Consider the following 16,681-nt stretch of genomic DNA (forward strand, 5'->3'; position numbering starts at 1 on the left):
ATATACTGTACATATGTATATACACATAAAATAAATTAAATCAATATCTTCGCTATTCCTATAAATCCCATGAAAAAAGACAATCCAACAAGAATGACACTCACCGCATTTATCATTAAGATCCAACCCTATCTCACAATGTTAATGATAATTATGTTGTGACAAAGTAAAGCTCTTGCTTGGTTTAGTCACGAAAACGGCCCGGTTAGTGGTCCTTAGGGAAGGATCAAGGTCTAATATAAGTATATGACAAGTTGGGTTATAATAAGTTCCTATAATAATAACTTTAACTAATAGAAGTGATATACCCATGGTTAAGGTAATAGAATGATCATGATCATGGTTAAAAGAAGCCAGTTTTTCAAAGCAACACTGGATTGGACACTTCTCAAGATTACCAGGCTCACCAGGGCCATAGATGGGATCACATATCACAATATAGGCTATTGGCTGTATAAAGACAGAATCGCCAGCATGAGGCTACTTTAAGTGTGTTTATTTGCAGAGACAGAAAACAGCACAATGAAACGGTCAGACCTCTCATCTGACCTTTGCTGCAGCAAACAAACCTGAGCAGGCACGCTTCAGCGCCGCTCTCTGCAAAACAAGATGTGCAATTGAGCCCTTAAATTGAGTTCTGAAGAGGTGCTTCGCTCGCCTTTACGACTCGCCAGTGGAACCACAGCGAGTGTGTGAAGCATAATACTCGCCTGTATCGTACTTCATGACATCGCTATACCAGACGCAATCACCCCCTCTCTGATGACATATCGGATGCATCTGAGCCTTAAGAGTGTCATCTGTTCTCTCCCAGAATGAGGCTCTGATTCATCCGTGATGATTGTGTTTTTTATATACTATTTATGATTGATATTGACGGATTGAGAAAATGATCTTCTATCTGGACTGAAAGACTTAACGTGTGGCCTAATATCTACTTTATATACTCCATTACTGTCACACTTACACAAAATACAAAATACAAACTAGAAACCAGGGGCTGATCCATGGGCAGGGTCAGGGGGGGCACTGGCCACAGCTGAAATCTGATTGGCCCCTAAAGTAAAAAGAAAACCGAGTCGCTTTCTAACAATACCAACAATAAATATGACAATTGGCTAAGAATAACATTTTCTACGCTTTTTTGAAGAACAAATGTGCTTGAACTATTTTTAAAATGTCGTCAATGTGTGGCTTTGCTCAAAGCTATAAAGTCAACAGTCAACAAGGAATGACTTAACTATACGCATATATACATATACATAAAAATAGATTCACAACTGACTCAGAGAATAATAACTTAATAATAATAATCATAACTTATTTTGTATAGCACTTTTCAATTCAAGTAACAAAGAGCTTTACAACAAACAATATGAAACCCACAAACATATCTCTGACAATATCTCCGCCCCCTTATTTGGATCTGCACCAAATTGCACACACTCTTAAATATCCGTCCCTAAACATGTCTATCTTTGTAACAGAAGTACCATGAATTATTTTCTGAGAAATCAACAAAAAAATTTCAGAAAAAAACCAATCTCGCAATGTTCAAGAAACTTTTATGGGTTCTTCCATGACCCATCCTTCCACCAGGTTTTTGTGGAAGTCTGTCCAGTCATTTCTGCATAATCCTGCAAACTGACAGAAAAACAATCAAACGCAGAAAAACACAAAACATTCTTGGCGGAGGGGAAAATGTCTGCATACAACATGATGTCGATTTGATCCAGATCCAAACCAAGAACCCAGTTTCCAGACTTCATCCGATCTGACGGGAGAAATCAGTTCAGATTACATTTGAATTACTGGGCCCACAGTTTTAAGAATGAAGAGAATGCAGATACAATGTAAACACAAACTGTTTACTCTATGTTGGGTTGGAAAATTTAGTTTTATTAAAAATAAGGCAGAAAGCTTTATGTGACTTCATATTGTGTTGCATCTTTTTTTAAACCAAATAAATACTATACTATACTATATATAATTTCTAAAATAAGTATTTTTTGAATATTTCAACCTCTTCTCTGTCTCACCTTTCTTCACCCTTATCTCCCTCCCTGCCTTCATTACTCACCTCCATCATTCTGGATTTCTTTCAATCTATTTCATCAATTTCTGTCCATCACCACGCTCCTTTTTCATCCCTTCCACCCTTGACCTCACTTCCCCTGAGCGTCACTCTTCCTGTTCTTTTTAATTTTCCTCTCTTTCACTCCTCTGCCTCTTCCTCCTCTTTCATCCTCTACCTCACTCTGATTTGCTTAACCCTGCAATTTCTTTTCCCCTCTTTCTTTTTTTCACACCTACAAAATTACTTTCCCTCATTTTCTCACTTATCACCTTTCTCTTCTTGTTCACCTCTCTTTACATTCCCATTAATCTCCTTTCTTTCGTTTTTTTCCTTCTTATTGTTTCCACAATCTACTGATTCTGCATCTACCCCAATTTCATTCAATCCCTTCATAATTTCTATTTTTCCCTCCACTCTTCCGTCCTCTGTCCCTCCCTCCTCTTCTTTCTCTGTTCTTTCCCCCCTCTTTCCTCCCTTCTTCTTTCCCTGGCGCAGAGGTGTCGTTCGTGTGGACGTGAACCTGCAGGACGTGGACATTGACCAGTGCTCCAACAGTGGCTGGTTTGCTGGGACTCACCGCTGTAATCTCACCAGTATGGAAGTGAGTCTTTCACAATTAGTAATAATTGGAAGTTTCTGTCAATTGGATGTATTGCAAAGGAAGTGAATCTCTTTCTGTGTTTCTGTTCCATTCAGATATTTGTTCAGCAATACACCTTTCAGTCCCTATTGAGTAGATAAATCCACTTTAAAGTCCACTCAAACAAATAGCCCTGAAATTAAGATTGTGATAATATCCAACAGTAGTGGCTTAGAGGCTTAACTGTTGGATATAATCACTGTTTTCTATAATGTTCTTAATTAAAGTGTCCTGGAGCTGCTCCCTCACTCTAAGAACGTTTCTACACCTGAAAGTCCAAACCAAGGTTCATGACTTTGTTATGTTGGTTGATCCGGTTAGTGTTGGTGACACTTAAGACTTTGTTTTGACCTACGTACGTCTTGTCGTCACGGCTTACGTGGATTGCATCTATACTTGACATTGATTGGTTTGTGGTTTGACGTTGATATCTTGCCAGTTTTGAGTGCATAGAAAAAAAGCTGTTTCCGTTTGAAATGAATCGGTTCTGTTCATTACTTTCATTGCCACTGTAATATCATTATGGTATTAATACCAGCAAAGTTATTGTTCTCAAACCTTTAAAACCTTCTACCATCGGAGGTGAAGAGCCGATCCCGTTTGTATTACTTCTTTATTTGTTTAATGCTGTCTCAAATTCCCTTAATTGGTCAGACAGTCGGGAAATATAAAAGAAAATGTGTTTCCACTCTGCACACGTTCCAAACCATTGTTTGGTTTGATCCGCACAGGGGCCACCTCTTATGGTTAGACAAAATTTATGTCCGTTGGTCCGGACCATGTTTCAAAGGCACCTTTCACACCTGTAATTTTGATTCTGACTAAACTGAACAGTCTGAAGGTCCCGACCAAACACGGTTGGTGTGAAAGAGGCCTGAGAAAAACGGTACAGAGCATAAGCTGATTGACACTGAACCTAAAGAACCACATAAGTCTAAAACTATTTGATGTTGTCTGTTAAGACTAAAATCTATGTTTTTCTTTGTGTGTGTGTCTGTGAAGATGGCAATGAAACTGAACTCTAAACAAATGCAGTATGTTAGACAGGGGTGGGGGCAGGGGCAGTTTGGGCTGAATATGTGGGAGAATGTGTGGCCTTCACATAGTGACTTTTAGTAGCCGTTGCTGGCTGGTTTTAATCTTGAAGTTGGTTAGTGTGTGTGTGTGTGTGCGTCACATCACAGTTCAGTCTCGCATCTGTCTGATAATGCCTGTTGTGGAGACTGTACATCTGTGGCATACAATACACTGTACTTTAACTTGTTCTCATACCTAACTTACTATATTACAGCCTAAACTCCATTAGCTTTATTCAAACATCACACATACATGAATGCACTGTTTTCATAAGAAACTGTGACCTACCCTTAGAAAGAATTCAAGCAGCTGCCACTAGGGTCTGAAGGACAGATAGGAAAGGCGCATGCCATACTGAAGACTCACAAGCCGTCAGCCGATTCAAGGCTTGTTTTAAAACACCAAACCAAACTGTCAGAAATGTGAAGATTTGCCCAGCAACGGTCAGAGGAGGGGCGAAACTGGGAGCGGCTCCTCATCATTGGCGGATTCCAGTGCCAAGAGGCTGGGACCATGCCTGTGCACTAGCAAGAGAGAGCCAGGGCTAAGCCATGGTGACTCCCCCTCGTTATTGACCAATGAAGTTCTACCTACTATTATAAATATTGCACCCGCCGTCCGTTCGGCGCGACTCTTGACTACCCCGTGCTATTAGACGGCCGGGGCTGTGCGTTGAGTGCCCATAGCTATGTTGTAGCTTTTCATTGCTTCTAAATAAATACTTGTTGAACCAAACCGAGACCGGCTCTCATATCTCGGGACAAAAGAACACGACATGTCCAAGTATGTTTTTATACACATTTACGCCACAGCACCCAGGCTGCAGTTAGACGGTTAATGCCCCTGCTGCAGCAGGCGCCCGGGACCTCTGCTATCATTTTGACTCTTTTTAACATGCAGAGGGTACTGCTGTACCAGCCCTTCATTTTTATGGTTAATGAATAATGAACATGTGGTTAAGTTTATGGAATGGTCACAGTATTAAAAGGTTGTGGCTTGGGTTAAAATAAGTGCCGTAAGGACGGTCGTCATGGTTACAGTAATAAAAATATGGTTAAGGTTGTGGAACGTCCACTTCAATCAAAGGTCAGACGTCTAGTTCACTTGGACCTGACGTTCATTCCTTTCTCAGGAACACAATATCTCAGGAACGCCGGGGGGGGGTTCATTACATCTGGCACAAATGTCCACGTGGACTCCAGGGTGAACTGATCACATCTTAGTGGTCAAAGGTCCCTGTGACCTCACAAAACATGTGTTTGGCCATAACTTTTTAATTAATATGCTAATTATGATTAATGGGACAAAATAATGAAGTGGTGACATTTTATACCAAAAGGGTGAGGGTGAAATTCCTTGGGACATCATAATGTTCAGCACTTTTCTCGCCATCAACTCAATGGGGGGTTTGTGACCATATTTCCTGCAATTTGACTGGCTAGATGAGGAATAGACCCGCAAGGCGAATAATTCTCGTTACCTCTGCGACCACTGTGATGGAACCAGCAGCAGCTACTCATCATGTTCTTGTCACTTTACAGGAAGAGGAAGAGACAGAGAGCAAGGCGATAGTTCTGCATTTGTGTTTGCGTGTGTGTGTGTGCGCCTCCATCAGTGTATGGGCTTGCCTGTGTGTTCATGTCGCCCATGTCAGTGCCACTGCGTTGGTTTTATGTGATATATTGCAGGAGGCGTCTCTGACTCCAGCAGATGAGAGGAGCGGCTCAGGCTTGCATGGCATGTCCCTGGCCATATGATGTATAATAAATGCAGTATAATGGATTGCAGCAAGATGTGGTGAATAATTGACTATGCTCTTTGTCTGTGTGCACCCCCCCCCCCCCCCCCCCCCACCTCCCCCCCCCCCCCCCCCCCCCACCTCCTCCCTCCTCCTGGTGGGTCATGATGGCGGGGGGGGGGACTTCAGAAGGAGACACGGGAGGTTTCCATGTTGGTTTTGATCTGTTGTGTTGCTTCTTCTGTTTTGTCCTATTTCCATGAGCATCTTATTCAAATGGAATGTCTGGTATAAGCTGGTGCCACAGTCCTGTCCTGTGGTTCAGATCCTTATTAGTATATGAGTGTGCAAATGGTGTCTGTTATCTTTCATTTATCCTCACAGCTGCAAATGGAATAAGTGGCGGCTTTGAATTATCTTCGGTGGGTGATCTGTGTGTATGTACACATATTAAGGTTGTTTCTTTTAAAATGTTTGTATGCTGTAAATTACCTTGGACTAGAACCATATTTGGCCAAGTGATATTCAGTGATTCCTTGTATAGATTCACTACAAATGTTTTGCTAGGGGGAACAAGAATTGACCATGAAACTGTATGAATTTGTAGCAGTGTCATTAATCTTGTCATTCTATAGATTAATTCATAATGACATCGTCAATTGGAAGAGGCCGCCTGCAGTGTTAACGTAGACATTTTGCAGCATAGACATTTTATTGTATTTCAAAAGAATCAAGGTTACATGCTCTTGTTTGGATGCAGAGGTGCCATGTTTTAGTTTATGCTTTATAAAGCTACACAAGACAGAAATGTGAAATGCTAACCTGATTTGCTCACAACGGCGACACTTGTTTTCGGGATGTATGAAGCTTGACACCTTTGATTAGCGTGTTAGCCTGCATACATTTGCTAATTGGTGCGAAGCTGAGGCTACAGAAAAAAAACGGACTGTTCCAGATTTCACAGAAATACATCAAGTCGTTTTAGAGATATTTCCCTCTGAACTAAAGTGGTGGAACAAACAACTGACTAACTAATCTCTGTAAACACATTCTGCATCTGAATATGCAGAATTCGAAGGTGAGGGACAGGATTTTGTTGCTGGAAGTCGTCTGCTCTCAGTTTGTAGTTTGGCCGATCACGTATGAGCAGGCTTTGGTTGCCTGCAGGTAAACAGTGTGTGTGGAGAGAGAAAGAGGCTGAACACCTTGATCGAAATGCATTGGTTATCAGTTTTTTTATTATTGTATATGCATTTATATGCATATTAGCAAAACTTTTGTGTGGCCCTAAACCGCCCCCAAAAAGCACCACTGTTACTGTTATGTGTGGAGAAACATGTGGACAACTGCCTTCTACACTGGAAGCCTTTAAATATTAACCATTTGCCCCCGAGGCTTAGTTGTTGTTAGAGGATGGTTGATGGTCTCTATCTGCTGATGGACCAACAGACTGATATCTGGCTAACATCCATGAAAATCACATGAAAACATTGAAGGTAAAATGTAGTATACAGTATAAGGGCATGTCGCTGAAGGTGTTTTGAGTATTTGTAAAATCACTGTCATACGAATAGAGGACAGAAACACACTGTATCACATTAGATGACAAAGAGTTGTCGTAATCTTCGAAAGGAAAGTGAATCTACAGCAAATGATATCAATAAACAGCAGCTTTAAAGCATGGCTTAAATGTTAGCCTTCTAAAAAGGAGGTTCAAATATGCGGAAATGCAAGCACCTTTGCGTTAAAATTATAAAGTAGTCTGAATTGATAAGCATATTCTCTTTTTAAGCATATAACATTGCTGTATAAAATTTAAAAAAGCACATCCCTCGTTGAATTTCTTTTCCCAGATTGTTGCTTATCGCTGGTGTTCAGCCAGCCCGTTATCCTTTTTATTATTTCTGGCAATACCTCAGATTTTCTTTTCAATTCAATGTCTAAAAATCCTTCCAGGAAAAAATATTTGATCCTTCAATACACCACACACATCTTTTTCCATTTAAATAAGACTTTATTAAAAAAAGAAATATATGAAACTTGTTAAACCAGATCAAGTAGAATATTTTTTTGTTCCAATATCCACATTAAAAAATAGCTTATTTCTGAATCTCACGAAATACAATTTTTGGTAAATGGGCTGTGGAAAGTCATTGTAAGGCTTATTGCTTTTCCCATCGAGTACAAACACACCCTGAGGCTCTGTCTGAGAGAGAAAGATCATAACAAGACTGGCTGTAGTAATGTGACGGAGCATGGTGTGTTCTGCAGAGTGGGCAGGGAGTATTACAACCTGATCTCTAAACGCTGAATTATGTGCCGGCACAATGACAACATTGCAAATTAGTCAATTAAGATCCTGAGTATTATGGTAAAATCTTATCGCCACCCAGTTTTTCAAACGTCTTGGACCTTACAGGGCCAATGCAGGTAAACTGTTTGGGACCTCTCTACATCATTACATGGGAAACACACACACACACACACACACACACACACACACACACACACACACACACACACACACACACACACCCACCCACACACACACACACACACACACACACACACACACACACACACACACACACACACACACACACACACACACACACACACACCATTGGGGCCGCTGACTGAGACGGGGACCAGCACGCTGAGACGGGGACCAGCACGCTCCTCACGGGTTAGCCGGGGCTGTTTCCGCACTGTGCCAGCGGTTCAAACGGCTCAGGATGACTGTGGACTAGATCGTCAGGGGGGTGGGGGTGTCTTAGCCCTGCCTCCCAGCACTGCGTTCTAAAGGCAATCTTCCAGGGAGACACATCTCCGACACTAACAGTTCCATAATGTTGAGAACATTTTGTCCATTTACTTTGGAGCGAATCCTGATAAACGGGCAGATCCAGAAATTATTATCTTTTCACTTTTGTTAACATGGTGAGATAGGAGGATGAGGATGTGCTCTCTGAACACCCTTCTTGTTTGAAATAGGATTCATAAAGCATAACATAATTCTCAGCTTGTTAGCTCGCATAATATTGGCTGGTGATGTTGAACTAATCTAATCTTGGTGAGTTCATTTAAACGATTTGTTAGCGTTAATTACCCAGTTTTATTAATCGCTGTTTATCTTGATTTTAGTGAGAGCTCAGAAATGTCAGCTGCTGCATTAAGACTTGTAGCAAACATCTACATTATTGGATTTTCAAAAATTGGTCCAAAAATTGAAATTAGTCTTTAGGCAACTGAGGAAGTTGGGAGTGGTCTCATTTTGAACTTGTGCTACAGGCTGTTGACATGCATGGGCAATACAAAAACAGTTATTTCATATAAAGTGCTTCACATTCTACCATAGAACCTTCAAGTGCACTGTAAAACAAATTGGACAAGTTAGCTGGTTTTAGTGAGGACAAAACTCCCATGTAGCCCTTTATTTATAAGATGTGGGTTGAATTTTGCTGTAGACAGTTGAGCATTGTTCTGCTCAGATAGAGCTTCTTCTTCCTCTCTTTTCTTCTGCTTCTTCTTCGTCTTTTTTCTTTTTTCTGCTCTGCCCAGAAACAGCAAGGCTGTGGAGGAAGGCGGAATGTGTCACCATGAACCAAATACAAGACTTCATGCATTATGGATAGTCAGTCGTAGGGAAAGTATCTTACATAAGGAGCCACTGCTTATATAATTAGACAAGGATTTGAGAGTGATTAGTGTGGGTGATTTGTTAGTAGATGCATCTAAGTAGGATTTATTTTTTTGTGCTTTTCAAATGTAAGTAGACAATAATGTGAATGTGAGGTATGTTTGCATATGCATGTATGCATGTGTGTTTTTTCTCCGTCCTGTGAAACGTGCCGCTGGAGATAAAGGGCTTCAAAGGCACAGCTCTGCTAATGAGTGTAAACTGCTGTGACAGCCAAGTAGGGTTACCCCCTCTGTCTCTCCTCTCGCTCCCTCTGCTCAATCAGCCACACATCCTCTTCTCTTTTATCCTGCTCTTTTCCACACTCTCTGTTACCATGGCTATTCACGCCCTCCCAAATTTATGTCCTTACCTTCTGGTAATATTTTTGGGAGACAATTAAAGGGATAGCTCACCCAAAAATGAAAATTCACTCATTGTCTACTGCTGCAGTTCTCACGAGAACTTGTGAGTTTCGCCAGAACTCAGGTATCATGAGTATGGTGAGAGCTTGTGATAGCTGCAGTTACTGTAGCAGTAACTAGAAGGAGGACAACAGGCTAAAAACATGGTGTAAATGACGCTGTTTCGAGTCGAATTTGAAAGTCGGGGTTTACAGACAGAACAGGAGCAGTATGGAGGCATTTTAGTTTTTTTTCAGTTGTGTTTTTTACATTTGAAGAGGTGGTCACCATTTACTTCAATTGTATTGGATTTGGCCCTGAAATTCCAAAAGTGTTTTGTGGACTCATGCACTGTACCCACCCCTCCATCGGCATAGTGATGAGTAGATAATGAGTGCATTTTTTTATTTTTAGGTGAACTATCCCTTTATCACCTCAGAGGAAAGACAATCCAGAAATGATCCCCCCATCTGTCAACATGTCATTCCCTGTTTTCTGCCAACACATTAAATCATCACATGAAGTGGCCAAGTCATTAATGAGAAAAACTTGTCACCTTCTTCAGCTGCTTTCTTTTCTGCAGCAACATCCCTCACTGCACAAATTGGTGTCCACGCTTGTGCTCGTTGCAGCTTCTTCCAGGGGACACAGGTAATTTGTAGATTCACCTTTATGAAGACACGGACAGCACCGTCTGACTCAGGAAAGGCAGCAATGTCCTTATTTCTGCCTGCAGCTTGGCTGCTATTTTACAGTCCCTCTCATCTGAAAAATTAATTACCTGGACACACATGGCCCGCCTCTGGTCTGCTGCAGGAAAAATAGCTGTGTGGGGGGAAAAGGGACAAATGTAAATATTTATTAACTTTTGTCCTCCTTATCGTCTCTGGCACATTGTGGTGGAAGAAGAGGATTTAGGCTTCAAAAGTCTAAAGCCGGTAGAAATAGTCAAATACCCAGCTGAATAAGACACTATGTAGAGTGCTAGCAGCCGACGCGGAAGGAATATCATGGATTCTGGACTTTCTGTGTCAAACTGAATTTGTCTGGAAAGCAGAAACTCACTAGATTGGTTATAGCTGCCTTATCTTGAGCAGGTAAAAAAGGTGACTTGAGGAGCAGCGGAGACAGAAAATAACCTGTCTTTTCCAGTTTCACTCTCCAGTTTCTGTTTTGTTCTGCCAGAGGCTCTCTGTCTCTCCTCAGGGGAATTTGAAGTTCTACAGCGAGCGCCGGGCTGAAGTGCTTTAAGACTCAGAGCATCTGCACACCAGTTGTCGATGCATATGTGTGTTTGAGTACATGTTTTTTCTTTTTTTACATCAAAGGAACCATTAGTGTTTGTATTGGAAGCCACGTGTCACACCAAGTTCAAATCAAGGTAAATAAAGTGTCACTTAAATGAAGCAAGCTTTTTTGCTGGGAGGCTTTCTGTATATTCATCTCTATAATCACCTTTCTCTGCAGGGAGGAAGATAACAGAACATGAATTCACAGGCATGTCCAATAGCCTGACCGTAACATCAAAGCCTAGGCTGTAACTCCAAGGTTTATCTCCAAATGGGCCCGTTCATGCTAACTAAGCCAATATAACATCTGCTTAGTGCTTGTTGTGTGCAGACTGTGACAACAGTATTTCTATAGGAGAGGGATAACTATTTGTACGATACAGTTCTAATATAAACTGACTAGCAGTTTTGTCATGTCACCATACAAATGTATCTCAGCAGAGCACATACCTCCACCAAGGACCAACAGTCTCCTAAAATTCAATCAATCAATTTCCCTAACTCAAAGATATCAGCTCCCTAAATGTGCCTGATATTTCTTTTCATTAAGGTCCATTAATTATTCCCTGGTAAAACAGGGGGAAATATAAAAAAACACCCCATCTCATGATAATAAAAAAGAAAAATCCTGTATCCGCACACTGATTTGTATCTGTGCAAAGTTTTGCGGTAATTGGCATTCCAGGTTTTCTTTTCCCCCCTCCCCTATTTTGGTGATAATGTTCTTATTTTGTTTGTTTTTTATGTGTAATTTCAATAAGTTGATCTCGTTATGGCCAGGCGATGCACAGGACAGACTTGACGTGGCTGTAGATGGACCTTAGTTTAAGGCTGTACTGCTTAGACTTCCAAATGTTGCAGAGTGCAGAACACACACTCTTAGCTTCCCCCAAATCGTCCCTATGTTCCTCTGTGTCCCACTGTCCTCGTTGATAAGGCTGTTAACACCATTTATTATCTCCATCAAGGAGGTAATGTTTTCGTCTGTGTTAGGAGTCAGCAGGATTACACAAACACTACCCGACGGATTACCATGAAACTTGGTGGAAGGACGCGATGTGGGTCAGGAAAGAAGCCATTACATTTTGGTGTTGATCCGGACCAGGGGCGTATTAATGTAGTTTTGGAGCTTGACCCAGACCAAGAACTAAAACATAGAATATCTGCTGGCTCAATTTCGACCACTTTATTAAACTTGTCTCATGCAAGACCTAGAGTTACGAGTTACTACTAAATGGCAACAAAAATCTATAAATATCTCATATGAATAGGGTCCCTATAAAGTCTGCTTTCTGGAAAGTGCTTTACACTGTGATTCCCATACTACTGCACATATTACCAAGAAAAGCACTGTTTGTAAAGAAAACTGTAGGTAGCATTCCTCTCAGCAGTATATTCTGGCAAGTCCAGCATATTTCTCTGAGCTGTAATTAGGCTCATGAAACATGCATGATAGCATGTAGAGTGGAAGGAGAGTGGAAGGACACGGGTGCGTATAGGATGGAGAGGAGGACGAGCTGGGGAGGGAGGGAGGGAGGAAGAGAGGGAGGGAGGGATGAGTAGTGACACAGGAGAGGGACAGTCGCCAGGGAGGACTCATCCTCCACAGAGAAACACCATTCACTCTCTAATCTGTTGCCTGCAGCTCAGTAGCTGCCACGGCGAAATGTAAGAGCCTGTCAAGTCGGCAGCAGCAGTTGGATCTTAATTGAGCGAGGCCTCCTGTGAGTCCACGTAGGGAGCTGCGGCCCACCCACCCAGATGTCTGTGTGGGCAAACTGAGGGGCTCCAGTTTTAAAATGCCAAGTGAGACTTTCATTTCACTTTTGACACATTTCCTGAGGCTGCACTGCCAATCCCAATGGCAACATTTTTAACATCTCACAGGGATGAATTTCTGACTCTACAATTTAATCACCTCTGTTCCTTCCGCTAAAGTCCTTTAAAGATGCAGGGGGACTAACGGCAGCACTCAGCTCACCCCCTCTCTGGTCACGTCACTGTTCCCGCGGCAATTCACCAATCGATAACCAGCTATATCTCTCTGGTTTTTGCCTCACAAATTGATGGTGAAATTCCAAATAGGCTTAAGTCCAAGGTATCGACTCCGCAGACATCTACTGTTAGCCGCTGGTTGTCTTGTGAAACAGCAGCAGGCAGATTCCCCACCCAAGAGACAGAGTGATTGTAATGCTTTTAGGGGTTTAATGCTTTCAGTGTATTTATAGATCTCTGAGGGACGCAGAGTGCTCTCTCTCTCTCTCTCTCTCTCTCTCTGCCTCTTTTTCTCTCTTTGCCAACTCCTATCTTGGTGTCGTGTTCACCGCTTTTTATCAAATTACACGGTGAGAAAACAGGTACCACAGGCTGCAGTCCAAACATGAGGGGCCTCCTTTTGAAAGTTACAGATAATTAGATTTTAGGTTGAAGGCATTTCTGTGGAGAAATTGTTTTCATGTGTATGTGAAGTACTGTGTGATATTGTTACCTGGTTTTCTGCTGGAGGTTGTGCTGTGATTGTGTGCTCGCTGGGCAGACTAACAGTTTAGGTTTAATTGCCTTGTTGTGTTGTTTTTCTGGGATCTGTGAAGTTTAAAGGGATGCTTCACAGATTTTACACATCAATTGGTCCCAGGTAGTACTCCTGCTGTTAGTCTGAGTGTGAATATCTGATAAACGTCCTTAAGTCATGTCAGAGTTAAAGGCGGACAACAGTGGCAAATACACACGAGAGATTAGCGGTGTACTTGGAACTTTATAATTCAAAGTCACCCCATTATTGCTGTGGTGGTAAAGCGCTGGTCATCGAAGCACAGCTCACTGAAAAGATGGTGGTATTCACCATATACTGTTTCCTCTGTTGCAGTATCCATCAACCCCAAATCTCCTTTTAATGGCTTTTCTCCTCCTCAATCAAACAATAATCTGCTTTAATCCATTTTTCCCCCCCGCATTACTTACATCTGAGCGCCTGTTGCACACGCAGCCCAGCTCCTCTATGTTAGTGGATGAGACATGGACCAAGCTAAAAAGTCAAGATATATATATATATAGTATACTTTTCTCAAATATTGTTTCTGTCATATGAGACAGTTATACGTCTTCACTTTCCTGGTAAGATTGGTTTGAGTTAGCAATTAGATTTAGTTATTAGTTGCTTATTTAATGCTATAAAAATGTTGACAGCTGAGACTGACCAGTGATTGGCAGGAGCTCGATGCTGCTGCTTCATCCACCAATACTACTCAGACTCACCAAATCCTTGGCGCAAGATGGCAGCGTTCGTATCCAGAATATTTTGGCTTCATTCATAGTGGGAGGAAGTGGATACACACTGTTTGACTCAAATCTGATGTAATGTTAGATTGAAACACAGTTTGTCGACCTTGAGTCCTATATTTTGTACAGCCATAAATCCAGCAAATGTAGTTTTCACCTAGGTTTGCAAATATCGCTAGAAAAATGGTGCAGTTGTTCAGGCTGTGAAGAATGGTAGCAAACTTTACTACGACACATATAGTGATCAGCTATGGGGAAAGACAAAACTAAATGTTTTTAAGGCTAAAGGGATAAAAATTACAATTGTTCTGATTGCTTTTTTTTCTTCTATTAAAGTTGTACAATTATAATTGTGTTAATATCATAAGAGCCCTGCTGTTAACGGTTATTCACTACAAAATGATCGACAGAGTTGTTTCATATTCCAGGCCATCTAAAATGTATCCAAGGATCAGGGCTCAGCTCTGTAATAAAACACCCCCTCCCCAGGGTGCCCTTCTTTAAAGATAAGTCTATCCATGATTGACAAGGCAACCTTGAACCCTGTTAGCCAAGTGGAATTAAATGTCCCCAGTCGGCATTCAGAGCAAGGTGCAATTATAAAATACTTTCTCACTTTCAGTCCGCGGTGTGATGAAGGTGATCCATCAAACGGGGACAAGTCAAACGGCCGTTTCATAGCTCTTTCATGGGGAAATGCCTCATGAGTGTTGTTGTAAAAAGCAGCGGTGGTGATAGATGACATATGGAGCAGAGCTGGTGAGGTAGTTCAGAGGTGCTGGGTGACATATTAATCCAGTTTTGATGGCTCATGTCAATCTCCTGTGTGACATACATGTTTCCTGCAATCTGCACTTGACCTTGGCCAGAGAGATGTGTGCGCTTGGGTGATGTAGGTAGGTTGTAAAAAAAAAAAATACAATCTAATACTTGTTTATATCAAAATAAATGGGTATTAGTGGGTTTTTAAAACGTGGGTAAACCTGTAAAAAAAGGCGATTGACTCCTTTTCCATCTGCACTTTAGGGGGTTTGCCTGTTTCTGTTTTTTCCCCTGGTGCATCATGTTCGATGTCACGAACGCACCGACAACGAAGGAGGTCTCCTACCTTGCTGTCTTTCCAGTGTTGCAGCTTGCATGATACGGAGACATTTTCTGTTGCTGTTGCCTATTGTTCCCAAGATGTAACAATAGGCACACAAAACGTACAATGGCTATTTACGAGCCAACGCCAGAAGTTCAGTGCGTGTCACAATGTTACATGCGCAAAGGTGCAGAGGCAGCATCCAGACTGCCGAATAAGAGAAGAAGGAGAAATGAATGCATTCACCTGGGTGCTATGTTTCCATCAATGCCAATTGGAGCCAATTAAAATCCTGTGTCTACTGCAGAGTCATTTTACCTGGGAGTGAATGCCAATTGTTTCTATTTCCATTGCAGACAAAAGCGAGATGTATGTGGCTGTTAGTGTTTACACCAGTGGAAAAATTGTTAAAGGTGTTAGATTTTGTTTCCCCTCTCCAAAAAACGATATTATCCCTTAAATATTCAGGCAACACACTCAGGTGTTTATTCTACTCACTTATTTGCTGCGCTTTAAAATGCACTGGGGAACCAAGTAAGTGCTTGTGCTGTGATAACACAAGGCAGCTTTAATAGAGGCAACAATTCAGATTCACGGAGCCCAAAAAATAAGCATCATGTTTTATCCTTGTCTGATCTTAATGAGTCTCTGCTCCTTTTAGAGTAGGCAGAAAGGAAGTTCATAACAAATGCTGCAGCTGATTGGTTGTGGTCTGGTGGTTTTTCAATGGCCATATTTGGGTGCTATTATCTGCCCGTCCATCCATCCATCCATCCATCCATCCATCCATCCATCCATCCATCCCTTCATCCATCCATCCCATCCCATCCCTTCCCATCCCATCCCTCCACTGCTCAGTGGTTGTTGAAAGTTTCAAAGTTGGACTCTAACTGTAACGGGAGGCCCGAGGGAAACTGAGTTCTCCGCTCGCCACCTGCTCCTCCAGTAGAGACAGATACATTCTGGCCAAGCCCCAAGTTCCTTTTTGTTTTGGAGGAACAAAAAAGTAAAAAAGAAAAAAGAGGAAGATTTAGTTCAAACCAGTGCCTCTGTGTTTTGTAGACTTTCCTTTCACAGGTATGAACAGATCGAGACACAGCTAATGAAACACATTCACAGATTTGTAGTCGTAGAACTGGGTGGTGAAAAAACTGCGACACAATTAATGACACTTACGTGGCACAAAACTGTGTGGAAACGAGGTGTTAATCTTGTTTTACTGACTAACGTCCTTTTTAAAGATTTATGTGGAATCAGGGGATAAAAAGAATAAAGTAAAAAATGATGGAATCACATTTGACCAGATGTAGCTGCTGGCCAGTGTGGTTTGTTTCAGGTCCTGTAGCAGTCATGAAAATGCACCAAATAACTCAAAGCCTCTTTCTCTGGGGTTCTTTATGGTTCACATAATTAA

At 41.6% G+C, this 16,681-nt stretch overlaps 1 protein-coding gene across 2 annotated transcripts in view; it reads left to right on the forward strand.

The window, feature by feature from the left end:
- The window catches only part of gpr158b (G protein-coupled receptor 158b), a 63,293-nt gene that overhangs the window by 4,983 nt on the left and 41,629 nt on the right, over nucleotides 1–16,681 (forward strand). For both annotated transcript variants that reach the window (XM_034614369.1, XM_034614370.1), the window contains exon 2: nucleotides 2,573–2,678. In XM_034614369.1, coding sequence (XP_034470260.1) covers nucleotides 2,573–2,678 — 106 coding nt within the window. The remainder of the gene's footprint in view (nucleotides 1–2,572; nucleotides 2,679–16,681) is intronic.

This window comes from Hippoglossus hippoglossus, chromosome 17, assembly GCF_009819705.1.
Source record: "Hippoglossus hippoglossus isolate fHipHip1 chromosome 17, fHipHip1.pri, whole genome shotgun sequence".
Lineage (NCBI taxonomy): Eukaryota > Metazoa > Chordata > Actinopteri > Pleuronectiformes > Pleuronectidae > Hippoglossus > Hippoglossus hippoglossus.